This window comes from Euleptes europaea, chromosome 1, assembly GCF_029931775.1.
Source record: "Euleptes europaea isolate rEulEur1 chromosome 1, rEulEur1.hap1, whole genome shotgun sequence".
NCBI classification, from domain to species: Eukaryota; Metazoa; Chordata; class Lepidosauria; order Squamata; family Sphaerodactylidae; genus Euleptes; species Euleptes europaea.
This window is the reverse complement of record NC_079312.1, coordinates 125,496,453-125,523,221: the sequence shown is the minus strand read 5'-3', so window position 1 is coordinate 125,523,221 and position 26,769 is coordinate 125,496,453. Positions and strand designations below refer to the sequence as shown.

Below are 26,769 nucleotides of genomic sequence, written 5' to 3'. Positions count from 1 at the left end.
CTGCCTTTACAGCCCTAAATGGTCTGAAGCCAGACTACCCTAGAAGCACATTCACCTGTACAGGCACTCCTCCCCAATGTCCTTTGATCAGCTAATGAATTTCCATTCCAAGTGCAATGACCAGCAAACACAATATAGCAGGATCAGGGCCTTCTTAGTGGTGACCCCACAAAGGAATGCCAGGCTCCTAAAAGAAGTTACTGGGAAGCTACCATTCCAGCCTCAGCGTGTGCAATCTTGGGCTTTTTTTTGACTGTGGGGACAGCAGCACACTAGTGTCCTGGATCCAACACCAGACAAATTACAATTCCCCCATCTCCCTCTCTCACACGTGTGCCATTTTGAATCCCTCTGCCATGTTTTCCCCACCCTTTGTTACCTTCAAAAATAAATATGTGCTCTTCTCCAGTGTTACAGCAATATGGAAACAACACAAAAGCTCATGGATGATCAAAAAGCCATGTTCTTAAGCAAAAGCATGGACCCTACATGTTTACTGCTTGCGTGCACTCAAGAGCTATACCCGTGTTTTAGTTAACGTGTGTAGGTAGGGCCATCTCAGCTGCAGGGTCAGGGCCCATGTGCTGGCTCATATGCCCCTTTTCTCCCTGCACTGGCCCCATGCACAGGTATGCTGTGTGTGTACAGAGCTTGTCTCAGCCTCTGAACTCGAGCAAAAAACGGGAATAGTAAACTTTGCTCTCTTTTTTTGTCAAGAAATGAATGAAGTCTCAATAAAGCATTTGTGCATAATAAGGTCTAGCTAGACTAATCATGCGCTAGACTGCTTTGGAAAGAAGCAATAAGAAACTTTTAGAACTTCCTACCTTCTTCTTGGTAGGATTCATATTTTCTTGTTTAGGTGATTCTTTGGTTGGGTTCCCACTGGAACTGAAACAGCCAAAAAGAGGAAATGAGCACTAATTTTCACTGATAAAAGATTTGTGCATTGTGTACTAAGATGCGTACATTGATCCAATGGCCTTTCTTATAAAACCTTCTACCTGCTAAGCTCCCAAAGAGAATTCATTTCTCTTTGAGAACCTAGGTACAACCTAGGGTCCTTGTATGGACACAGGACTAGTAGGAAATTGAGGATATTAAACCAATCAAGTCAGTTCAGTCTAGGGTTGCCAACCTCCAGGTACTAGCTGGAGATCTCCTGCTATTACAACTGATCTCCAGCCAATAGACTTCAGTTCACCTGGAGAAAACGGCCGCTTTGGCAATTGGACTCTATGGCATTGAAGTGCCTCCCCTCCTCGAACCCTGCCTTCCTCAGGCTCCGCCCCAAAACCTCCCACCGGTGGCGAAGAGGGACCTGGCAACCCTAGTTCAGTCCCATTGCCATCCGTCCCACTAAGGCCTGAGGAAACGAGTGGTGGATATCTGGAATGGAACAAAGGAGGAGCCAAGAAGAAAAACAGAATTGGAGTACATCTGAAAAGCAGTTCTTAAGATTGTGTACTATTAATGGGAATGAATGGAGGAGGCCAGGAAGCCCGGAGGGGACTTTCAGCCAGGCAGACAAGGAGACGTTGGTTTGAGAGCTCTACAGCCCCGGTATAGCCAGGAGAATTCTGCTAGTTGTAGCATCTGCTGCCACTGCTACCACTGAGACCTGGCAACCAGAATGGGGCAATGAGGACCAAGAAGCTATGAGATGGGCATTTTTTTTAAGTAACATTTATTTTAAGTAACCATTCTGTTCTTTCAAGGCAGCTTCTAACATCCTACAGCTAGCATTTATCTGAAGAGTTCAGTAATTGAGTCGGATGCTGAATTTTTTAAAAAGTAAACCAACAGCCAAAACTGCCCGGCTACACTCACCTCTTTACCACGCTCTCTCTGGTCAAACCATGGTTCCTGGCACCTTGGAATATTTCTGCTGGTGGTACTCTAACCATCTCCTGCTGTAGCAGCCTGGAACACAGGAAAAAAGCAGAAACCCTGAACGGGAAAAGTGAAGCAACTTTTGTCCCTGCAGGATGCAGGCTTCCTCTGCACAGTATAGAGCTCTGAAATGTAGTTGCATGTGATGGGCATGCGGTACATAATGAGATGCCTTGGGGAAAAATAACACGGACTGCCAAAGCCTCCCAACGATTCACCTTTGGACCACAGATCTGTGGTTTTTCTTTTTTACCGCTTTGAAAACTGGACTTTGCCTGCATCCTGGTCAGTTTTGCTGTCACTGTGGCTTCCTCAGCCTTATTTTCTGTTAAATTAGCCAGCACAATAGATGAGCTGAGCTTGCTAGATTAGACCCAAGTGCAGAAAATACTAATTTATTTGCAAGCTAATCAAGATACCATCACTAAACCTGAACAGCTGTATTGTTCATGTCTATCATCTCGCCCACCCACCGCCACCCAAAAGTAGACTTCATATGCATTTAGATATATCTAGCTGTTCAGGTTTAGCAAAATTTCTTAATTCCTAATCAGCTCCTATGCCAAGGAATTAATCAGATTCCAAACAGTTTACAAACCCAGATAAACAAAGCTTATTGCCCAGCCATAAAATATAGCGGTATGAAACAAATATTTTATGTTTTAGCACAACACCCTTAGGAATATGACCTTAATGAATGCGAATGTTAAAACATCACCTCTGGTTTCCCCCTCTTTGCTTTCATCATAAATGACGTAGTGGAGACTGGGTGGTAGGGATTCTTAAGATCCAAGAGAGGAGTACAGATCTACCTCTGCTACATTTTCCAATCCTTGCAAGTACCCCACATAGCATTACATTAAAGCATGGACCAAGTAGGTAAGATCCTGCAAAATGTACTAGTACAATTCATACCGAGTCAAAGGGGGCATACATAGGGTTGCCAACCTCCAAGTACTAGCTGGAGATTTGCTATTACAACTGATCTCCAGCCGATAGAGATCAGTTCACCTGGAGAAAATGGCCATTTTGGCAATTGGACTCTAAGTCCCTCCCCATCCCCAAACCCCACCCTCCTCACTCTCCACCCCAAAAACCTCCTGCCGGTGGCAAAGAGGGACCTGGCAACCCTAGGCATACATGGATCAACTCCAATAAGATCCAGCAAAAGGTACAGCAGAGCAATGAACTTGAAATCTCTGCTGATCCACAGAGTGAAGTAATGTAATTTGATCCCACTTCAATCAGCGGATCAGTTCGGAACACACACACCAGTTCCCAGCTGCGTCTTGTACAGACCCTACAGCAAATAAACACTGTAGATTTGAGTTAAACAAGGGCCAATTGGGCAGTACAGAGAAGTTGATGATTACGCCAGCAAAACCCTGTATTTTTTTTTACTATGCTCATGCAATGTTAAGCATGCCAGGAACAAGAGAGATTCTGGCTCTGATTCAGTGACTTTCTCATGCAGCAGGGTGCATGCCAAGGCAGTGCATGAGAATCAGACCACTTTCTCCCCTAACAGATAACCAGCTCTGGCTGCCTCATTGAGCAGAAGGGTGCCAAGACTCATCCAACACAGAGTGCCACGTGCGTATCTCCAGGCATGAGATCTAGGGTCTTATATGCAGGTGTCCTTCACTGGGCTGGAAGGGTGTAGTCTGCATTCAGCGGAACACCAAATCCTAGTGAAAAGTAACAGTATGTTTAAGCCCAGAAGTATGGCATTTTTGTAAAGAATTATTAGGAGTGAGGCTGTCCCGTTGTTCAAAGCTTCCCCTCTGCATTGGTAGGTCTTGATCACTAACAATAAATAGTCTTGATCACTAACAATAAATAGTGCGCTAGGCCACTTCAGTGCTTTGTATGGTCACCTCATGTCAATTTGCAGGATATAGGGTTGCCAACCTCCAGGTCATAGCTATAAAGAAGAACCAGCACTTATGGCAAAAACTGAAACGTATTCAGAAAGTGATCAACATTAATGTATTCCTCATCAAGTGTGTAAACAACTTTTTGCTACATCAAGTGTATAAACAACTTGTTATTGAATACATTGAAATAATTCTAATAGAACAAGGTAAAGTCCACGGATGCCAAGAGTAAAGTAAATAGGTTTCCAGTAGTTGGTCCTATTTCGCGCCAGCTTTTTCAATTCCGGCAGTCCCGCAAAGTTCTATGTGAGTAGTTCAGAACATTTGTTCAAAGAACATCGGCATATAGCCCCATTTTCCAAACGTATGGCGATGCTGTGTCATATGCAGAATGGGGCTATATGTCGATGTTCTTTGCACAAATGTTCTGAACTGCTCACATAGAACTTCGCGGGACTGCCGGAATTGAAAAAGCTGACAGGAAATAGGACCAACTACCGGAAACCTATTTACTTTACTCTTGGCATCTGTGGACTTTACCTTGTTCTATTAGAATTATTTCAATGTATTAGATAACAAGTTGTTTATACACTTGATGTAGCAATAAGTTGTTTACACACTTGATGTGGAATACATTAATGTTGATCACTTTCTGAATACGTTTCAGTTTTTGCCATAAGTGCTGGTTCTTCTTTATAGCTAATCCCTAAATTTGGCACTAGCTTGTGTTTTGATTTCTCACAACCTCCAGGTCATGGCTGGAGATCTCCGGCTATTATAACTGATCTCCAGGTGATAGAAATCAATTCCCCTGGAGAAAATGACCGCTTTGGCAATCGGACTCTATGGCATTGAAGTCTCTCTCCTCCCCAAACCCTGCCCTCCTCAGGCTCCGCCCCAAAAACCTCCCACTGGTGGCAAAGAGGGACCTGGCAACCCTACATTCCTATGAGGGAATGAAACCTCACATGAAATGGAGGTGAGGACCCCAGGTCACGCGCCTTAACAAATAAAAAAGAAGGGCCATAAATCAAACACTGGAAGCTTAAACAGGTGGCCTATCATTCAATTTATTACATATTAGCGTGGGCTTAATCATACATTTCTACAGTGGACCAATATGATGTAATCTGAAACAAGCATTGGATGAATTGCACACATATTATGTGATTTTTTTTAATTAAAAGAAAAGAAGATGGAACACAAAACTGGGAAGAAAGTGTTATTTTAAACCACTGGTTGAGACTGGATTTCTTTGCCCAATCCCAGAGGATCCCTTTCTACTCCACAGCATAAATAAACAGCAGTAGTACTTTCATCACTTTACATGTTATCCACATTTAAAAAACAAAACGCTGGTGCTATTATGTTAGCATCAATGACATTTTGTCAGGTACATATAATCAGAGAGTGTGCACAACATTTCTTGCAGTGCATCTAACTATCTTGGCTTGAAAATGCATCTTTAAGGATAATTTCCACTTGTAAAGTCACACTTGAGAGCTGGTTTGGCATAATAGCTAAGAGAATAAACTTGGATGTACCTGATTGAGATCTTGCCTCCATCGCTAGATAACATACAATACAATCCTACGCAAAGTTCCTTCAGTCCAAGGCTAGTGGAATCAACAGGTTTAGACTGGAGCAACTCTACATCGGATTGCACTGTTAAGCAGGCAACTAACTCGACTACTAGGGTTGCCAACCTCCAGGTACTGGGAGAACAAAATAGACACCACTGTACAAGTATCAAGGGTTTTGGAAATCAGTACAGGAGCGAAGACAATTTAAACAAAGTGCAAATATTCTTTATAAGCTACTACATGTAATTCAAGACAACACAAGACAAAGTGTACATCAAAGACCTACAAAAGACCATATATACAAATTCATATGTACAAAATTATTTTTCAAAGTTGTCTCAATTATGAGTACAAAATCTTCTTATTGAAGGCAGATATCATGTAGCAAAATAGAGGCCATCAGTTTATGGAGGATACGGCCGTTTCAGATTCTTAGCTTATTAAGCAATTCTTCTTCAGTCCTTCCTATATTATAAAAAATGCAATTGCAGTCATACTATATGAATCCTAAATTTTACAAAACATAAATAGTATATTAAAATACTTACATTAAATATCCTGCTTATGTTTCTACATATTCCATTATCACAATGTAGGTTACGTCAGATGTCCCACAAGGGGTACAGAGCAAGTTCACATCCCACAACGGGTAAGGATACAAAGTGTAGCGATTCCCACCATAAAATTTACTAATAGTTAAATAGCTAACCGGTGTGTGTGAATTTTTGGCATGGCTTAATACATGTTCTAGTATTAAGTTTACAGGTACTGCACATTCTCAACAGATACCTTTTTTAGATACTGTGGTATATCACACACAAAAAGACCAACTGGCAGTAAGGATGTATAAAAAATCCACAGATAGAAATGCATTACTGCATTTCAAATCATTTCACCCCAAACATTTGAGACACAACTTGCCTTACGGGCAATTTGTCAGAATGAAACCACCACCCAGCAAGACTTTGAAATGGCAGCGTCTTCTTTGTCAACTACACTAACCAATAGAGGCTATCCTCCCAGAGTGATAATGAAAGCAAAAAATAGAATACAATCCGTTCTTGTAGGTTATCCGGGCTGTGTAACCGTGGTCTTGGAATTTTCTTTCCTGACGTTTCGCCAGCAACTGTGGCAGGCATCTTCAGAGTAGTAACACTGAAGGACAGTGTCTCTCAGTGTCAAGGGTGTAGGAAGAGTAATATATAGTCAGAAAGGGGTTGGGTTTGAGCTGAGTATTGTCCTGCAAAAGTATTGTCCTGTAAGTATCAAGATAATGTGCTAATGAGGGTATGGTATGTTAATATGGAACCATTGTATCCTGAAGTGATCTGCTAGCAATATAACACGCAAGGAGAGAAACGCCATCAAGACCCTCAATGCAGATCCAGAAATCATTATTCTACCAGCTGACAAAGGCAATGCCACAGTGATCATGAAAACAGAAGAATACAAAAAGAAGACTGGGGAACTTCTGGACCCTGCCACATACAAAAAACTAAAACGAGATCCAACTTGCAAAATTACCAGGAAAACTAGCATTCTGATCAAGAATTCCACTCTTCATCCCGACACACACAGAAAACTATGCAAGACTGAAGCACAACCACCACGATTATATGGACTACCTAAAATTCATAAGGATTCCGTTCCACTCCGACCCATCGTGAGTGCCATTGGTTCCCCAACATATGAATTAGCTAAATATTTGACCACCCTCCTACAGGACCACATTGGAAAAACCACTTCTTACATCAAAGATTCAACTCACTTCATCAACAAAATCAGTCCGTTAAGACTCAATCCAAAGGATATATTAATCAGTTTTGATGTTGTATCCCTCTTTACCAAGGTTCCAGTTAAAGACACAATCTCATTGATTAACCAGATTTTTCCAGAAGATATAACAGCCTTATTTCACCATTGTTTGACAACAAGTTATTTCCTATGGGATCAAGAATTTTATGAACAGATTGATGGAGTAGCTATGGGAAGTCCACTCAGTCCAGTAATAGCAAACTTTTACATGGAATATTTTGAAAAGACAGCATTAGAATCAGCACCTTACAAACCTACAGTCTGGTTCAGGTTCGTAGATGATACATTTACCATTTGGAGCCATGGTGAAGAAAAATTAATGGACTTTCTAAACCATCTTAATAATATCCATCCAAACATTCAGTTTACCATGGAAAAGGAAATTGAGGGTAAACTCCCATTTCTTGATACCCTTGTCATCCGTAAATCAAACCTTCAGTTAGGTCACAAGGTCTACCGGAAACCAACTCACACAGATCGCTACTTACACAAAAACTCCAACCACCACCCCCGACAGAAAAGAGGAATAATCAAAACATTAATGGACCGTGCAAGACGGATCTGTGAACCACAGTTTCTCAAGGAAGAAACTAACCATCTAAATCACGCACTGCTAGCAAACGGCTACTCCAAGAATGAAATCAGAAGGGCCATTGAACCAAACAAAAATCAGAAAACTCAAGAAAAACAGTCTCCCATAGGAAAGGTATTCTTGCCATTTATTAAAGGAGTCACTGATAGGATGGAGAAACTTTTGAAAAAACATAACCTACAAACAGTGTTTAAACCCACCAAGAAAATACAACAAATGCTACGATCAGCAAAAGACAAAAGAGACCCCCTCACCTCTGCAGGAGTATATCGTATACCTTGCAGCTGTGGAGAAGTTTACATCGGGACCACAAAACGCAGCATACAAACAAGGATAAAAGAACATGAAAGATACTGCAGACTTGGCCAACCTGAGAAATCAGCAGTGGCTGAACATGGACTGACACAAACAGGACACAGGGTCTTATTCCAAGACACTGAAAGACTGGACAATTCTACCAACTATTTTGTCAGATTGCACAGAGAAGCCATTGAAATTCATAAACATCAGCACAACTTTAACAGAAAAGAGGAGAGTTTAAGAATGAATAAGGCTTGGCTTCCTGCCCTGAAAAACCTCCAGACAAAGACAACATTCAACAATAGCCATACAGATTAGTTTTGGATTACCCACATTAACAGATCACTTCAGGATACAATGGTTCCATATTAACATACCATACCCTCATTAGCACATTCTCTTGATACTTACAGGACAATACTTTTGCAGGACAATACTCAGCTCAAACCCAACCCCTTTCTGACTATATATTACTCTTCCTACACCCTTGACACTGAGAGACACTGTCCTTCAGTGTTACTACTCTGAAGATGCCTGCCACAGTTGCTGGCGAAACGTCAGGAAAGAAAATTCCAAGACCACGGTTACACAGCCCGGATAACCTACAAGAACCAATGAACTCTGACCGTGAAAGCCTTCGACAATAGAATACAATCCGTTGACAGGCAGAAGTTATTGTATAAAAATAATGCTGATAAATCTTTGAAAGAACACTCCTTGAATTTTGCTTTACAATATATGCATTTGTCAGGACATGTTAGCCATATTATTAAAAAACACTGGCACCTGCTCAGTGATATTTCGGGCTGTCAAAGACCTCCCAAGATAGGGTATAGGAAAACCTCGTCTATAAAAGATAAGCTTGTACATTCAGATATATTCGTTGAGGACAGCAGCAATAAAATTTGGGGGCATTTTAAATGTCACAAATATCTTGCCTGCAATTTTTGTTTAGAAGTCAAGGAATTTAAACGAACGGATTCTGACTTCTCTTTCAAACTTCGTTCCTTTACCAATTGCGATACTAAATTCTGTGTATATTTCCTTTTGTGCCCCTGTGGAAAAATTTACACTGGATCTAGCACTAGATCAATTAAAACTCGCATCCTTGAACATAGATCAAGAATACGCGCACGCGTGTTAACAGCTCCGGTAGTAGAACATTTCCTTCAATTCCGGCATAGCGAGAACTACCTTCGCTATTTTGTAATTTGGAAACTGAATACCAAAAGATTTGATAGACAAGGAAAGGCTATTGAGACAGAAGGAGGCTTATTTTATTCATCTTTTGAATTCCATGGCCCCTTCTGGATTGAATTTAGAAAACGATCTATAGTGCTATATTTAAAAGTGCGCATGTCCCTTTAAGAATGAATCGTCCGGACCTTTTTTTCACAGTAGATGAATACAGTTGAGCTTTGCTTCATACACAACGGTTAGCTATTTAACTATTAGTAAATTTTATGGTGGGAATCGCTACACTTTGTATCCTTACCAGTTGTGGGACGTGAACTTGCTCTGTACCCCTTGTGGGACATCTGATGTAACCTACATTGTAATAATGGAATATGTAGAAACATATGCAGGATATTGAATGTAAGTATTTTAATATACTATTTATGTTTTGTAAAATTTAGGATTCATATAGTATGACTGCAATTGCATTTTTTATAATATAGGAAGGACTGAAGAAGAATTGTTTAATAAGCTAAGAATTTGAAACGGCCGTATCCTCCATAAACTGATGGCCTCTATCTTGCTACATGATATCTGCCTTCAATAAGAAGATTTTGTACTCATAATTGAGACAACTTTGAAAAATAATTTTGTACATATGAATTTGTATATATGGTCTTTTGTAGGTATTTGATGTACACTTTGTCTTGTGTTGTCTTGAATTACATGTAGTAGCTTATAAAGAATTTTTGCACTTTTGTTTAAATTGTCTTCGCTCCTGTACTGATTTCCAAACCTCCAGGTACTAGCTGGAGATCTCCTGCTATTGCAGCTGATCTCCAGCCAATAGAGATCATTTCACCTGGAGAAAATGGTTGCTTTGACAATGGGACTCAATGGCATTGAAGTCCCTCTCTTCCCAGGCTCCGCCCCAAAAACCTCCCACCGGTGATGAAAAGGGACCTGGCAACCCTATCGACTACAGTGTGACACGTTTTCAGCTACTATTCTCTTCTTCTCTTCTTTATAGACTTTAAAAAAAAAACTCTTAGCTACCTGAATTTAAATAACAGGATGCAAATTAAGGGTAGTAAATCTCACTCCACTAACATATAATGCCCGTTGCCCATTTCCAGTCCTCCAGGAACACGATGGTAGAGAGGCTAGAAGGCCTTGGGGTGAGGGTGTGTGTGTGCTTTATTGCTTCTGCTTTCTGTGACGCTAGGGATGGCTGCAAAAGGAGTCCAGACATTTTTCGCTTTCGGTCAGCAAGCCTTCTCAAGACATCAGACCAATTTGACACTTGAACTTTCTCGGGCAGAACAGATAAGCTTACAACAGCTCTGCCTCCCTACATGCTAGACGAGACATCTTGGAAGAGGAAGAAAGAGGCCCATTCATTGTGAAACAGAAGGTCGACCTCAAAGCATGCGACTCTCATAGCACTCCGCTCCGGTTTGGCAGGGCGGGGGATGGAGATCATCATGAATCTACATAAAATACTTTATTGTGGATCAGACAAGGCACATGTTGTTTAAATGCCGGTTTTTTGAAATGTAAGAGGTCATTGATAGTAAGCTCAACCTCCTGATTTGAGCTTTCTGCAAGGAAAAATCCCAGGCCTAAACTGGCATTAGGAATAGGTTTTTCTGGGTTCCACCAAGTTAACATTTTCAGTGCACTTGACTGACACTTTTAACCCCTCTATCTCTAACTTTGGTCACATTATGAGAAGACAAGAGTCACTGGAAAAGACTCATGCTAGGAAAAGTTGAGGGCAGCAGGAAAAGAGGAAGAGCCTACAAGAGATGGATTGGCTCTATAAAGGAAGCCACAGCTCTCAATTTGCAAGATCTGAGCAAGGCTGTTATGTTATGGGCTCCAACCAGACCTTGGCAATCCTGGGACACCTCCCACATGGTGTAGAGGGCCACAGCTGGAGTGCAAGGATGGCTCAGTGCCATGCAGCCAGGGGTGACATGGGTCACCTGGTATCCATCTTGGTTGTGCAAGGCTGGGGTGAAATGACAGGGTCTGAACAGCAAAAGGTGAGCCATACCCTCCCCGGAAAGGAATATTTGCAGCGCCTCACCTCCGTCAAGACAAAGAAGACCAAGATAAGCAGTTTGCATTTCCATACTTCTTCCTGCAGTAGGATGCTCACGCCCTGCCAAATCCTGTCTGTCCATTCAAATGTTCCCTTAACCCCATCTAGGCTCCAGCCAAGCCCCTCTATGACTCACTTTCTGGACCCCACCTTAATCTCCAAGTCTATCACTCAGTGCTTCGAAACTTAATGTCTAGTAGCCACCCATCATTTCATGATGTTCTTATTTTCTGCACCTGATTAATCCTATTGCGGGCAATTAGGCCTTTTGTCACTAGCAGTGTGCAGACATTGCCAGTCATAGGGGCATTCTTCACGGTAGATTTTGCTTCTGTTTTGCCACGGACTAAAGAAAAACACGATTTAAATGTTTTTTTCACGGCCGCGATTTATCCCCATCAATGATCTGTAGTTTTGGTTTTTCATGGGAACAAAGCACGCTGTATTTGACAACGGTTTGGTCTGTCCCTTTTGCAGGAGGCCTCCCCTTCCAACAGGCTCATTGTTTATGCCTGCCCCCAGCTCCGCCCCAACTCCGCCCAGCAGAATACCTCCTGCGGTTCACCAGCCCCAGCACAAAAAACAAGCACCAGTCCCTCTGGTCTCCTCCATTTTTCTTCCACCCTCGCTCTGTTCTGCTTTTGGAACAGTCAGATTCCAAATTGGGGGGGGGGGGCAAGGCAGCACTTTCCTCAAAGCTTCCCTCTATTTTCTATAGGTGTGGAACCCATTGCCCTTTAATGATAGACAGGGTTGGGGGGGCAGGGAATCCATGTGCCCAGAGAAGTGTTTAGCTGAAAGTGGGAATGGGGGTGGGGGGAGAGGAAAGAAGGCCCCTGGATTGCGCGCTGGCCATGATCCAGCCACATTGCATCATGAAAGACAGGAGGGCTCCTAGCTTGCATGCCAGCCCCGATCCAGCCAGTGTGCATGGTGAGGGGGGAGAAGAAAGGCCCCTGGATTGCGCGCTGGCCATGATCCAGCCACATTGCATCGTGAAAGACAGGAGGGCTCCTAGCTTGCATGCCAGCCCCGATCCAGCCAGTGTGTATGGTGAGGGGGGGAGAGGAAAGGCCCCTGGATTGCGCGCTGGCCATGATCCAGCCACATTGCATTGTGAAAGACAGGAGGGCTCCTAGCTTGCATGCCAGCCCCGATCCAGCCAGTGTGCATGGTGAGGGGGGGGAGAAGAAAGGCCCCTGGATTGCGCGCTGGCCATGATCCAGCCACATTGCATCGTGAAAGACAGGAGGGCTCCTAGCTTGCATGCCAGCCCCGATCCAGCCAGTGTGCATGGTGAGGGGGGGAGAGGAAAGGCCCCTGGATTGCGCGCTGGCCATGATCCAGCCACATTGCATCGTGAAAGACAGGAGGGCTCCTAGCTTGCATGCCAGCCCCGATCCAGCCAGTGTGCATTGTGAGGGGGGGAGAAGAAAGGCCCCTGGATTGCGCGCTGGCCATGATCCAGCCACATTGCATCGTGAAAGACAGGAGGGCTCCTAGCTTGCATGCCAGCCCCGATCTAGCCAGTGTGCATGGTGAGGGGGGGGAGAGGAAAGGCCCCTGGATTGCGCGCTGGCCATGATCCGGCCACAGTGCATCGAGAGAGAGGAGGGAGATAAGAGGAGGCTTGGAGGTGTGGGCCCAGCTCCAAGCCCCATCCCGGGCGAGGGGTGGGGAAGGCGTGCGGGGACGGAGGGAGAGAAGTGCCAGGATTCTAGGCAGGCAGGCAGGCAGCCAAAGGGGCGGTATTCTTGTCCGAGCGCAGAACTCCCCCAGCCAATCACCGTTCTTGGGGGAGGAGAAAGGAGACGTCCCAGGGAGCGAAGCAAACATTCCTTCATGGGCATCCGCGCAAGAAAACACGTGTCCACAGGAAAGATCGTTTCAAAAGTGGTTTGGATTGCCTCTCTTTTAAACCGGCTTATTTTGCTAAGGGGAGGAAACCACGAATCTGCAGTGAATAACCAAAATTTGACTCCGATGCAAATCAGCATCGAAACAGCAGCAAATCTCCATGAAGAATACCCCATAGTCTCCAGCTACATTAAGGGGTATAACTATAGCCCCACTGGCCACTGTCAAGTTGCGAACACTTCCTGGATCCAAAGTGTGAAGCCATAATACCTTGCGCATGTATTGTTTTCCTAGCTAGTAGCGCTGGTCATTGCTAAACTTTCTCTGCTGCTGCCGTTCTGAACCTCATTCTGCAGGAAGATAACTATAACCCGCTTGGGACTCTTAAACCTTTACTCTCTTAGCCCTTTGTGTGTTAGAAATTGTGTTTGTGTGTGCATTTTTTTACCCTATTTGATTACCTTTTTAAATAAAATCCTTAAAATTCATAATAGCTTCATTATTGGCGTGCTCTCTACTGGCTCGCTCACCCGGTGCGGAATTGGTGAAAAGACCCCCACGCCAGCCTCCTGCATAGCTCTATCTAATTTCCCCCAATAAAGGAGGCCCCAGTGCTTGGCATAACAGTTAAGGATAGGATGTTTCGGAGGACATTGATTCATAGGGTCGCCATGAGTCGGAAGCGACTTGACAGCACTTAACACACACACACACATTTCTAACAAAAGGCTTGAGACAGGTTACAACATTTTATCAACAGGTTTAGACTGGAGCAACCCTACATTGCATTGACCTTGTTAAGCAGGCAACTAACTCAACTACAGCGTGACACATCTTCTGCAAAACCAAGAAAGGTGGGGTATAAATACTTTCATAAATAATAAATCACTCAAACCGCAACCCCCGACCAAGCCCAGGATTCTTATAAGCCCTCAGAGTCCAGCCTCCTCTGCAGCCTGGCAGCAAAACCCATGCCCAAAACGATTCATTTTGCTTCTGAAGAGTCAAGGTGGAGCCTTCCTGACAACTTTAAGTTGGGCGATTGACCAAGCAGGAACTAGTGAGAAAGGCTTGGCTTCTAGTTGACATGGCTCTAATTAGTCAGCAAGATAGAATTGTAGACAGCTGATGAATGGCTGAGCGGAAGAACCTCAGTGAGCTCTGTGATTCCCAGGCCATTGACCTGAAACTAACCAGCAACCAGTCAAGTGCTTCTCGCACCAGCGTTATATCGCAGCAAGCTCCTGACCAGAAACGGGTTGCTGCCTTCTACACCGGCTGGTTTCCAAATTGGCTTCAAGGGCAGCCCCACATGGAGACATTCGTCTAGATTAGGGGTGTCAAACATAAGGCCCACAGGCCGGATCCAGCCCCTTGAGAGCTCTTATCCGGCCCGTGAGCCAGCCATACAGCCACCCCCCACTCTCAATCTGGGCTGGTGAGGCACAGCACGGCCCGACCAAGGGACATTTATGTCATATTCGGCCCTCATAACAATAGAGTTGGACACCCATGGTCTAGATTCTAGGTTACCCTGGCATGGAGCAGCATGTCCAAATTGGCTGTGTTGCAACCCCACCCCACCTACACAATACTTCCTACTGTGGCTACCTGGAGGCACCTGGTTGGCCACTGTGTGAACGGACTGCTGGACTTGATGGGTCTTGGTCTGATCCAGCATAACCTTTCTTACGTTCTAATCCAGGGTGGAATACAAGCCTGTGAAGACAGGCTGAAATCCCCACTCAACCAAGGAAGCTCGCTGGGTGACCTTGAACCACTCACTCCCTCTCTCAGCCTCACCCACCTCACCAGATTGTTGTGAGGGTAAAATGGAGGAAGGGAGACTGATGTAAACTACCCTGAGACCCTCGGGGAAAGGGTGGGATTTAAATGTACTAAAGAGTGCATTCCATTCATGGACTGTGATGTGTGTCCAAGCACAGACTACCCTATCAATTGCAATGGAGCAGCCACCCACATGGTCAACGCGCACACTCTGAACTGCTGCTTCCAATGAAGTGAATGGATGAGCATTTGTTGCGTATGTGGTGGTTTCCATATGGGGACAGGCTTGTTTGGGTTCCCCATTACGGGTGAGCTGCTAATACAGCACAATAGCAACAGGGCTTCAACATGACAGGGTTTTCCCGCAGTTTCTCTGCCCCAGACGCAGAGCTGACAACTCCAGCTTGGAAAATTCCTAGAGATTTGGGAGTAGTGTCTGGGGAGGGCAGAGTCTGGGGAGGGGAAGGAGCTCAGCAGGAACGTGATGCTATACAGCCCACCACCTGAAGCTACCATTTCCTCCAGGGGATCTAATCTACATAGGCTGTTACCGCACTAGGTATTCCCAGCGATGTATTAAGAGTTACTGTTCGCACTTTCTATGTATTCCCACCGATGTATTAAGAGTTTGAAACTATTATAAAAAATACTGTTCACACTTTGTTTGGCCCCTTTAACTGTGAAGATGTCTTCCAACCATTTTTTAGCCATGGCATCCAAAATCCCTTTTAAAGCGATGTTTTTTATAACATTTCCAAACTCTTGATACATCGCTGGGAATACCTAGTGCGGTAATAGCCTTAGTCTAATCTACATAGTCTGGAGATGAGTTATAATTCCAGGAGAACTCCAGGCCCCAATATCCAGGAATTTTCTAACCTGGAGATGGCAACCCTAGGTCCAGAGGTTCTGTTAGAGCTGCTAGGGCTTCTCTTCTCCCAGACAGCAGCAGGGCAGATCCAGGAGGCATGTTACCTCCCAAACATGCTCTGCCACTGGGGTTGCCAGGCTGCATCCAGTAACCCTTGGGGGCCAAAAGGGGCAGTGCCTGGTGCACCGGCATGACAGCCATGTGTGGACATCACTTCCAGTAAAAACCAGGAGTGGCATCACTGGGCACTCTAGGATTTATTTATTTTTTAAAAACAACCTCTATGGTAAAATCACTGTATTTGAAAATTCTAGACCGTCTGCAACACCACGTCCGGGTTAAACAAGCAATGCTGGCATGCTCCCCAATTAGGGTTGTCAGGTCCCTCTTCGCCACCGGCAGAGCCTGAGAAGGGCAGGGTTTGGGGAGGGGCTTCAATGCCATAGAGTCCAATGGCCAAAGCGGCCATTTTCTCCAGGTGAACTGATCTCTATCAGCTGAAGATCAGTTGTAATAGCAGGAGATCTCCAGCTACTACCTGGAGGTTGGCAACCCTATCCCCAATCCCCCCCACTGGCATTTCAGGTGCCTGCGGGCAAAGTACAGGTTTGCCAGTAGGTCTCCTCCTGCTCTAGCCTATCTGCCACTGCCCTGTTTGAGACAATGAAACACCTTGAGGTGGCCCTGAGCTTAACTGGTTTTTGCCTAGGCCTTAAATCATGGCTACTGCCTTTCCCAGTGACTTCAACCAAAAAAACCCAAACACCCCACGCATTTTCTGATACTAGTTATTTCTTTCCCTGTGTTTATCCGAACAAACTAAAATATTCACTGTGAAGTCAACGAAGAAAAACAAACATTTTTGATGGCATCCTTTTGGATTTTTGATCTCCCCCACCCCCTTGAACAGACATTCATAATATATCACAAGCTGATTTTGAAAATCCTCCCAGTTTCAAAACAGCTTGCCATGCTGCCAGGAGAGCTGTTGCTGCTCCAGAGATGTGAACTTGCATGTCCCTTTGGACATGCAGAATTGCCTGCAAGGCTATTTGAATCTCAGCCATATAACCTGAAGTCTATTTTCTCTGCATTTTGAAACGTCACCCTCTGACCCTTGTTAACCAGGGGTTCCTGTTCGGTTAAGGTTCTCAGGAGTTCAGATTTCAATGGTGACTTCGTAAATTCTCAAACAAGCCTAAATTCATTGGATAGTCTGCTCTGGGGCATTTCTTATTTCATATTTGTGAACTTGATGTTACAGGATGTCTATACTTGTAGAATTTTTTTTTTGAAAAAAAACACACACACCCAAACCTGTGCTTTTACAAACACAGACCCACTCGACATAGTGAAATGTTATTTGCAGCTGCACATGAAAACGTGTAAGTAGCTTTAAAAAAAATGGGGCTGGATTTTTGCACTCCTGGCTGCTCTAACCTGTCACCACCCCCCTTTTAAATCAAGGCAGGTACTTTAAGACAGCTTTCTTTTCACCCCACAGCCTGTTGTTATTTTCATCCCAGCCACTGAGGACTTTTTTATATACAGCCCCAAAATATACATACAGCGTGGGGGTAAAAAGTCCGCACATGCCAACTCCAGTTCTTAGTGAGACGGTCATATCATTTCCAAAGTCCTGTCAAGGTGTAAAAAGCCCACCCAGATTAGGGTTGCCAGGTCCCTCTTTGCCACCAGCTGGAGGTAGTTGGGGCGTTTTTGTAAAGAATTATTAGGAGTGAGGTTGTCCCGTTGTTCAAAGCCTCCCCTTTGCATTGGTGGGTCCTGATCACGAACAATAAATAGTGCGCTAGGCCGCTTCAGTCCTTCATATGGCCACTTCATTAGGGTTGACAGGTCCCTCTTTGCCACTGGTGGGAGTTTTTTTGGGGTGGTGCCTGAGGAGGGCAGGGATTTGGGGGGGGAGGGACATTTTTAAAAAATATATATTTTATTATTTTTCAATAATAGCTTACATATCATTTGACCATACATCCTCTGTATCAATAAAAAAAATAGTAAAAAAATTAAAAAATTATTAGGTGTATGTCTTCAATATTTATATACGATTAATAATACTTGACTTCCCCTCCGTCTTCTTCCCTCTCTAAAATATCTAAAATCTCCTTTGCATTCTTACATTCTAATTCATTATAAGTCATCATATTCATATTATACTTTCCCCTTATCTGGTGACTTTCAGTAAACAATAGTCATATAATGTTAATAATAAGGAAAGAGAAATAAAAATATTTAAAAAATAAAGAGATACAAATCTCATTTAGCATAATTCCCTCCAGTTGTTCATCTCTAAATAATTTGTATAGATCTTAAAAAAAAACCTTATATATCCCAAATAAAAAATCATATTGATAATATTTTCCTCCACCCCCCGTATTAAAAGTCAAATTGGTGTTCTTCCAACTTTCTCAGCCTTTCTTCTTATACTTTTTCTTCTGTCGGGAATTTCTATCGCCATTCACTTGCTTTCTTGAGGTGGTCTCCTGTCTGGAACAGTCAATACCCTGAGCTCCGTGGGCTGCTGAATCTTCTTCTTGTATTCCAACAGTTTGAGATGACAGCTCACTATTTCTTGTCAAAAAAATTTCAACATCTTCCAGTGAATTGATAGCATATTTAATTTGTAAGTAAGTAAAGGTAAGGCCTTGTGGTAACAGCCAGCTGTACTTTATTCCTTTATTTCTTAGCAATTCAGCAAAGTCTTTATATATGGCTCTCTTTTCAATCATGTGACGTGGGATGTCTTTGAGAATTATCAGCGGTGTATTATCGACACTCAGTTGATTCTCCAGTTGGAATTTCATGATAATATTTTTCATCCTGATGTCAAAGAAGGAGATCAAGATCTCTCTGGCTTTTGTTTTCTGTACCCGTGTTGATAAAGGAATTCTATATATCTTGTTTATTGCATCATTCAATTCTTGTACATTTAAATGAAATATTTCAGCCAGTGATCTGATGATATCTTCTCTGGTGCCCCCAAGTCTTTCCGGTAAATTACGTATGATTAAATTGAGTTCTCTTTGTTGTAAATCCAGAATGGCTAATTGATCTTTCATTTTTTGTTCCTGAAGTTGTATTGCTTCAATTTGTTGTGCTTGGGATTTCATGTCTTTTTTAAGTCCTTTCAAATCTTCCGTATTATTTTTAATTGAAAGTTCCATCTTGTTCATGCCATCTTTCATTTGTATAATTTGGTCTTTTATTTCCTTGACCTCATTTATGACGCCAACAAATTTCTGGGTAATAATTAAAGTCATTTGTGTAGCTGATTGTTCTTGTTGCTTGGAGACCTGTTCAAGATTCTTCTTTACTAGTTCATTTATTAATTCATTTTGCTTAGCCAACATTTCCTGAATCTTTTGATAATTAATTTCTATGATTCTTTGTGGCTTTTTCTCCTTTTCCCCGACTAAAAATATATGTAAGCAGGCAGTCCAGTATTAGAAAGCTACTAAGTTATAAAGAGAGTCTATTGGCTTTGGTGCTGTTGCTAGGCAGAACAGGAAAATACGAGGTTGTGAGCCTTCCATGACTCTCACTCTAATTAAAGAGGGTAGGATCTGTTTTGTTGCTGCACTGAGTGAGGCACATCCGGCTCAACCCTCCTCTTTGATTTCCAAGTCCTAGAAAAGTCACTTCCTGAGTATGTGCCTGGAGGACTCTTCCAAGATAGCCAAACGGGGAAATCGAAAGCAAAGAAATACTCCTCATCCCCTTCACACCGCGGCCGCCGATTGGAAGCTATCGATGCCACTCAAGCCTTTATTTGCCTGCTAATTCAATTTTTGCTAATTGAACAGTCTTTTTAGTCGGAAGATTATTTAAAGTCCTGGGTAATGGGGTGTAGTGTCTTAATCGTATTTTTAAAAGTTCCAGTTGTCGAAAATCAGATTTGATAAGCAAAGGGAGTTCATGAAACGTACATGGAGATTGGAGAACGGGGTTCTCTGTTATTTAGTTGTTCGATATTTGGTGTAAGGTAGAGGAGATCACAGCTTCTATCCTCGAGGCGTTCGCGGCGGTGGACGTCCTCAGCTGGCGGGACTTCGACCAACACTCCTCCTCAGCGAGAGCTCTCACAGGAGGGGGTTGGGAGTCAAACCACTCTTCTACGGCAACAGGGGGTTGCCTGCATTCTGATTCCCTGTTTAGGATCGGAGATGGGGCTTTTTGATGGAGCCCAAAACGCCTCTTGGTTCCGCCAAGTGAACTTGGGGGACATGGCGCTGGGTCAGTGTCTCTACCGGAAGTCGGGGCAGAGAGGGACTTCAATGCCATAGAGTCCAATTGCCAAAGCGGCCATTTTCTCCAGGTGAACTGATCTCTATCAGTCAGTGATCAGTTGTAATAGCAGAAGCTCTCCAGCTAATAAAATTGAGTTCTTTTCCACTCATCCTTTGGGTACCCAGGAAAAGGGACTAACACGGCAGGGCAAGGGAGACACCAAGGACCAAAACAGGCAGGTTGTCAGGAACAGCCCTTATACAAGAGCTGTTGATCGGCTTGCCAATAGTCTCTTCCCACTTCCTTTTGCAAGGGTGTTGGAAAGCAGGATCTAAGGAGGCTCAGATTGTCTCAGGAGTGCTTCATGCAAGGTGAAATTGTCCCATGATGGGGGAAGCCAAGAGTTGCCAGCCTCCAGGTACTAGCTGGAGATCTCCTGCTATTACAACTGATCTCCAGCCAATAGAGATCAGTTCACCTGGAGAAAGTGGCCGCTTTGGCAACTGGACTCTATGGCACTGAAGCCCCTCCCCAAACCCCGCCCTCCTCAGGCTCCAACCAAAAAAACTCCCGCTGGTTTCAAAGAGGGACCTGGCAACCCTAGGGAAGCTACTCCTGTGTATTCGACTGCATCAATTCCTTGTGTAACTTCACTTGGCCTCTCCCTCCCCACGATGACCACATGAGAAGAAATGTTCTGTGACAGGGAACCAGGAGAGGAAGGCTGGCCAGTGAAGACGCCATGACACATCTACTCACAGCTCAGTTCTGCTCTGCCTCTTCAGTTTCTTCCATCCCCCCATGTTCTCCATTTGTGAGAAGGGATTTCCAGGGGGCGGAGAGGGTGGTTTTTGTGCCCAATATGTTACGATTCTGTTTTTCCATCTGTTCTTCGGCCCACCCACCCACATCTTTTCTCACAGGCCCATTTATTGTATGGCCGTAGTTTATATTTATTTAAGTATTTTTACTCCACTTTTCTCAACTCAAAAGGGGCTTATAAAGACAAAGAAAAGTATAAATTAAACACAGAAAAAGAAATATACAACACAACTAGCTCAGTTAAATGGATCCGGGACCAGTTGAGGAAAGTCTTTTGTAGTCTTTCTGTAATCGAATGTTGCTTTGTATCCATCTCGTGAGCCGCTTTGCCTCGGCCAAAAACAGGGTACAAATCCAGTAAACCAGGAGCTGCACGTTGCTATTTTTGCATTTCAAGGCAGGAGGGCAGGGGGCCAAGGAGTGATGTCCAAACCCAGTTAAGCACATGCTTCAGTGCATAAACATGGTTGGCTTATTCCTTGGTTTGGAAATCACCGTTTGGCCATCACAAAGGTTTCCTTGTCCCTCTTTCTGCCCTCTCAGACTGGTCCCAACTCTGGGGTCAGCGCCAGAAGGTCCTTGATCTACAACAATAAGAATGGACTCTAAAGCATTCCTCTTAAGGAGCCAATCCTAAAACATGCCCAGAGAGTGCAAATACAAGCTGTTAACCAATTTCTAAAAGCCTTGTTTGTTTTAGTGTCAGGGTAGATGCTCAGCACTGAACATGATACCCCTTGGGAATGTACACTACGTTTTGGGTAAAGATTTCTGACACTACACACATCTCGCAATGTCCATGTACGGCTATTTCCCCCTTCAGGGTTTTTGCTATGCTACTAGACAGCTGAGACTAGAAGGGGATGACCTGTATGCGCAGTGTAAACAAGGGAAGCAGGAGTAAATGCCAGGTGCTGAATAAGCTGCGGGCTGTGCCACAGTGGAGAACTATTAAGAAGGGGTCTCATGAAGGAGGCAGAAACATCCCCCATCAAAACAGTGCATCTGTCGATAACACATTGAGATATCCTAAATATGTCACCCATTGGTTTTTAGTATGGCTGCCACCATCTGGTGGGGTTCCGGTGCTTTTAAAGGCTGCACAATAGAGAGAAAAATGTGAGAGGTGAATCCTTCCCATTCAATAACTTTTGTTTAAAAGAGATCGTGTCTTAGCTTTGGCCTACATTATTCAGCTGCTGGGACACAAAAATCTCTCGCTACTTGCAAAAGTGTCATGAAGTTCTACAAAGAGAAAGGTTGGATGGAGTGGATGGAATGCCAACGGGAGAAAACAAGGAAAGAATGCCTAGATCCGTGTTGGCAAACCTATGGCACGCGTGCTGCAGCCGGCACACCGAGCCCTCTCTGTGGGCACGCACGGACCTGTGGCGCCTGCCTAGGGCTGTGCCATGTTGCCGTGGTGAGGGCGCTGAGGGTGGTGCTCCTTCTCCCCAAGCCCATGTTCCCCAAGCCTGCGCTGGCGCCCTCCCTCTCTCTCAGCTGAGCTGCAACTGCAGCTCAGCTGTTTGTCGGGGCCCCCGCCCTTCTTCAGTTTGGACGGGGGAGACTGTGGCCGAGCACCTTGCCACACACCCCTCTCAGCTGAGCTGCGGGGGCCCCGCCCCTCTTCAGTTTGTCTGGGGCCCCGCCCGTCTAAAAAAGCATTTATAAAATTCTACATTTGCAGACAATCCTACAAGCCATCAGGAAATCTACAAGGAATTTTCTAGCATTGTAGCAGCTGCAAAGGTGAATTTTAGTAACAGATTTTTACAGTTCCATAAGAGGGAGACAACCTTGCCATGCCCCCCGCTCTCCGCTGAGCTGCGGGGCAGCTCAGCTGTTTGTCAGGCCCCCGCCCATCTTCAGTTTGTCTGGGGCCCCGCCCCTCTAAAAAAGCATTTAGAACATTCTACAACATTTGCAGACAATCCTACAAGCCATCAGGAAATCTACAAGGAATTTTCTAGCATTGTAGCAGCTGCAAAGGTGAATTTCAGTAACAGATTTTTACAGTTCCCTAAGATGGAGACAACCCTGTGTTTTCTTACTTTTCCAGATAAAGCCAAATTTTAGGAACTTGATCTTTCCTGCCTACACTGGTTAGATTTAGAAAATCTGGAAATGGAGCTAATAGAATTTCAAGAAAGCTCTATCTGGAAAAATAAATTCTATGACCTACGTGAAACACTTGAGAAGATAGAAGGGATGCCAAAGGACAGCACAGTTAGTTCTGAAAATGAAATCCTTAAAGTGTGGAATTCTCTGCCAAATAATTTTAAGTCAATGAAAGCACTTGGGATTGCTTTCCTTACTTTGTTTGGATCATCTTATGCTTGTGAGCAGCTGTTTTCAGCTTTGAATTATATCAAATCTGACACCAGAAACAGGCTAACAGATGACCTGAGTGCTGCATGTGTTGCTTTCAAACTTACAAAGTATGAGCCAAGGGTAGACAAATTATCAGCATGCACACAACAGCAAAAATCACATTAATTGTTTAAAAAATTTGACGATGTCCTCAAAGATGTCACAAAAATGGTGAATTACATCATGGCTCGTGCTCTGAATTGTTGACAGTTTCAAGCACTTCTTGAGGAGGTTCAGGCACAGTATAATTGTTTACTTATGTACAATAATGTCCGGTGGCTGAGCAGAGGACGAGTCCTGGAGAGATGCATGCCAAATGCAAACTTTTACCTTTCAATAAAAAGTGGCCTGTATCATTGAAAGCTCTGCTATTGTATTTTTGTTTTAACGCAAAATATGTGAATGTATGAGTTGTTTTTTCTAAACTAAAACCTCAGTATTCAGGTTAAATTGCCTTATTGGCACCTGGCGATAAATAAGTGGGTTTTGGGTTGCAGTTTGGGCACTCAGTCTCTAAAAGGTTTGCCATCACTGGCCTAGATGTACATCCCTCCTGTTTTGGAACTCCAGCATCCTCAATTTGACAGACCCCAAATAAAAGGGTCTGAATGGCAGTAGCACCAATGGGTAAAACAGCTGGCCTACTCTTGCCCACAAGTGTTCAAAGTAACCTTAAAGAGGCTATGCGAGTCAAAAGTCTGTATGTCAGCCAGGGTTGTCTCCAGTACCATGGAAAGAAGGTTTTCACATTTGGGGTTAATTATTTCAGATATTGTTAAATAAACCCAATATGTCCATCTGTTACAACTTGGCACACACCATCCTCAAGCAAATGATGTTCAAAGAATGTCAATTACAATGAGTTCCAATGTACAAATTAGCCTCAGCTCTTTGTAAATAAATTTGTTATTGCACATTGCCAAGGAGGTTCTTGGTGCCAGTCAAGATGCTCAACCTTGACCTAAAGGACCACAAAGGCAAATGTCAACACATGATTCTTCACCTATCATAACTCATGAAAACACGTTTGGATTCAGCCTAGTGAAACTATTTAAACAAATCCAACATATACAAACATGCCTTCCCCAACACCTTCTTTGTTGCTCTTTTGGCAGCCAAATCAGACAAAGACAAAAGCGTCAATCATATTTCATTTAGAGCTGTCACGATGAAAATGTATCTTTTGCTGACAGTATTGTTATAGTTAATATAGACCTAGCTCTTCACTGAATGAAGTCCTTTTCAGAATGGCTCCACCGATTATTAATGGTTGGATCCAATCCTACCTCTAGTGGAGTGAGCTCACAGAAGGGATATTTGCTGAGAGCCAGTGTGGTGTAGTGGTTAAGAGCAGTGGTTTGGAGCGGTGGACTCTGATCTGGAGAACCGGGTTTGATTCCCCACTCTTCCACATGAGCAGCGGATGCTAATCTGGTGAACTGGATTTGTTTCCCCACTCCTACACATGAAGCTGGCTGGGTGACTTTCGGCTAATCACAGCTCTCTCAGAGCTCTCTCAGCCCCACCTACTTCACAGGGTGTCTGTTATGGGGAGGGGAAGGGAAGATGAGTATAAGCCGGTTTGATTCTTCCTTAAGTGGTAGAGAAAGTTGGCATATAAAACCAACTCTTTTTATATACAAGTGGTGCCTTAAAATGTGATCTTACTTCCCTATCTCACCTAGAGGAGATGTTCCCACATGGTAACAGGCCAAAAATGACAATGGGAGATGACCAGCTAGCAGCAGTTTCATTTCTTCAGTGGGAAGGAGACAGAAAACCTAGGGTACCTTTACACATGCCGAATAATGCACTTTCAATTCGCTTTCAATGCACTTTGCAGCTGGATTTTACTGTGTGAAATGGCAAAATCCACTTGCATACAATTGTTAAAGTGGATTGAAAGTGGACTGAAAGTGCATTATTCAGTATGTGTGAAAGTGCAGCAAGGAAGGGGGGAAAGAAAAAAATTAAGAAAGGGAAGGAAGGTAGGAAAAAGAAGAAAAGGGAAAGAAGGGGGAAGGAGGGGAGGGAATTAACACCTAGGAAATAACACCTAGTATTGCATTTGAGTAAACACTGTATTTATTTCAAAAGAGGAAGGTTAAAAGCGGTGGTTTGGAGCGGTGGACTCTGATCTGGAGAACCGGGTTTGATTCCCCACTCCTCCACATGAGCAGAGGATGCTAATCTGGTGAACTGGATTTGTTTCCCCACTCCTACACATGAAGCTGGCTGGGTGACTTTAGGCTAATCACAGCTCTCTTAGAGCTCTCTCAGCCCCACCTACCTCACAGGGTGTCTGTTGTGGGGAGGGGAAGGGAAGGTGATTGTAAGCCAGTTTGATTCTCCCTTAAGTGGTAGAGAAAGTCGGCATATAAAAACCAACTCTTCTGCTGCTGCCTTCCCCCAGCACCCTCAAAGCTACTCCTGAGAGTTGGGGAACATCAGCCTTTCCTGCTCATGTGTGAGCTGAAAAAGCTCTTCAAATAGGGCAAAAACTCACCCAACAGGTCGGGGGGGGGGGCAGCTTTATGCCTATTCTCACTTTTTGCTGCAGTCAGCAGCATCACATCCCACACAGTTCCTAAGGCTCTCCTGGCCTTCAGGAACAGGTTTTTTTTTGGGGGGGTGGGGTCCAGGAGGCTGCACTGGGAAAATGGAAGGTGGCAAAAAAATCCTTCTGCAAACCCCTTCTCTTTGCGGAAACACTGCAATGCATCCAATTATTGGCGTTAAAAAGTGTAGGCGTAATTACCTCCCAAACGCCACTTCGATAACGACACTTTGCAATTGATTTCAATTAGGAGGCCAATTAAAAGCAGACCATTAATTCAACCACAAAGCTACAAATCACTTAACAGCTCTCAGTGTTTTGATATTGTTTAGAGACTCATTGCAAAGAGAGGCCCACAGGGGAAGGGAGTGTTTTTGTCATAGATACTCATTAGGCCACTCTCTCTTACTATGGTTCCTTGAACTACAAAGCACTAAGCGCAGGTCTAAGTGGAGGCTGCCAGTGGGAAGACTTTGAAAGCTTTGAGCCTGCAGCAAACAACCTTTTGTGGCTGTAAACAGGATTAGCCGCAGCAACCGCTACTGCTTACTGTTGAAGTTAATTTTTCCAAAACGTTATTTACTTTATTTATAGTCTGCCTTTCTCACTGGGACCCAAGGCGGATTACACAACGTAAGTCCAATACGATCAACAGCGTGGGACACTGAATAAAACAGGGCAATAGGGATGAATTGCAGAAATCTGAAAATGCTAACGTCCAAAGGCCAAAAATGAAATAAACAGTCACCTTGGAATGAAAAGGAGCCTGCAAAGTTATTAACTTGCCACCTTAATTAGCTTTTACTGTAAGGTGTGTGTGTGTGTGTAAAGTGCCTTCAAGTCGCAGCCGACTTATGGTGACCCCTTTTTGGGGTTTTCATGGCAAGAGACTAACAGAGGTGATTTGCCA

The 26,769-nt window shown here is 43.9% G+C and overlaps 1 protein-coding gene across 1 annotated transcript in view; it reads right to left on the bottom strand.

The window, feature by feature from the left end:
• Positions 1 to 26,769, bottom strand: part of ST6GALNAC2 (ST6 N-acetylgalactosaminide alpha-2,6-sialyltransferase 2) — a 53,973-nt gene that overhangs the window by 13,656 nt on the left and 13,548 nt on the right. Inside the window, exons 2-3 of the mRNA XM_056860079.1 lie at positions 1,831 to 1,923; positions 828 to 885 (exon numbers count right to left, since the gene is read on the bottom strand). Coding sequence (XP_056716057.1) covers positions 828 to 885; positions 1,831 to 1,923 — 151 coding nt within the window. The remainder of the gene's footprint in view (positions 1 to 827; positions 886 to 1,830; positions 1,924 to 26,769) is intronic.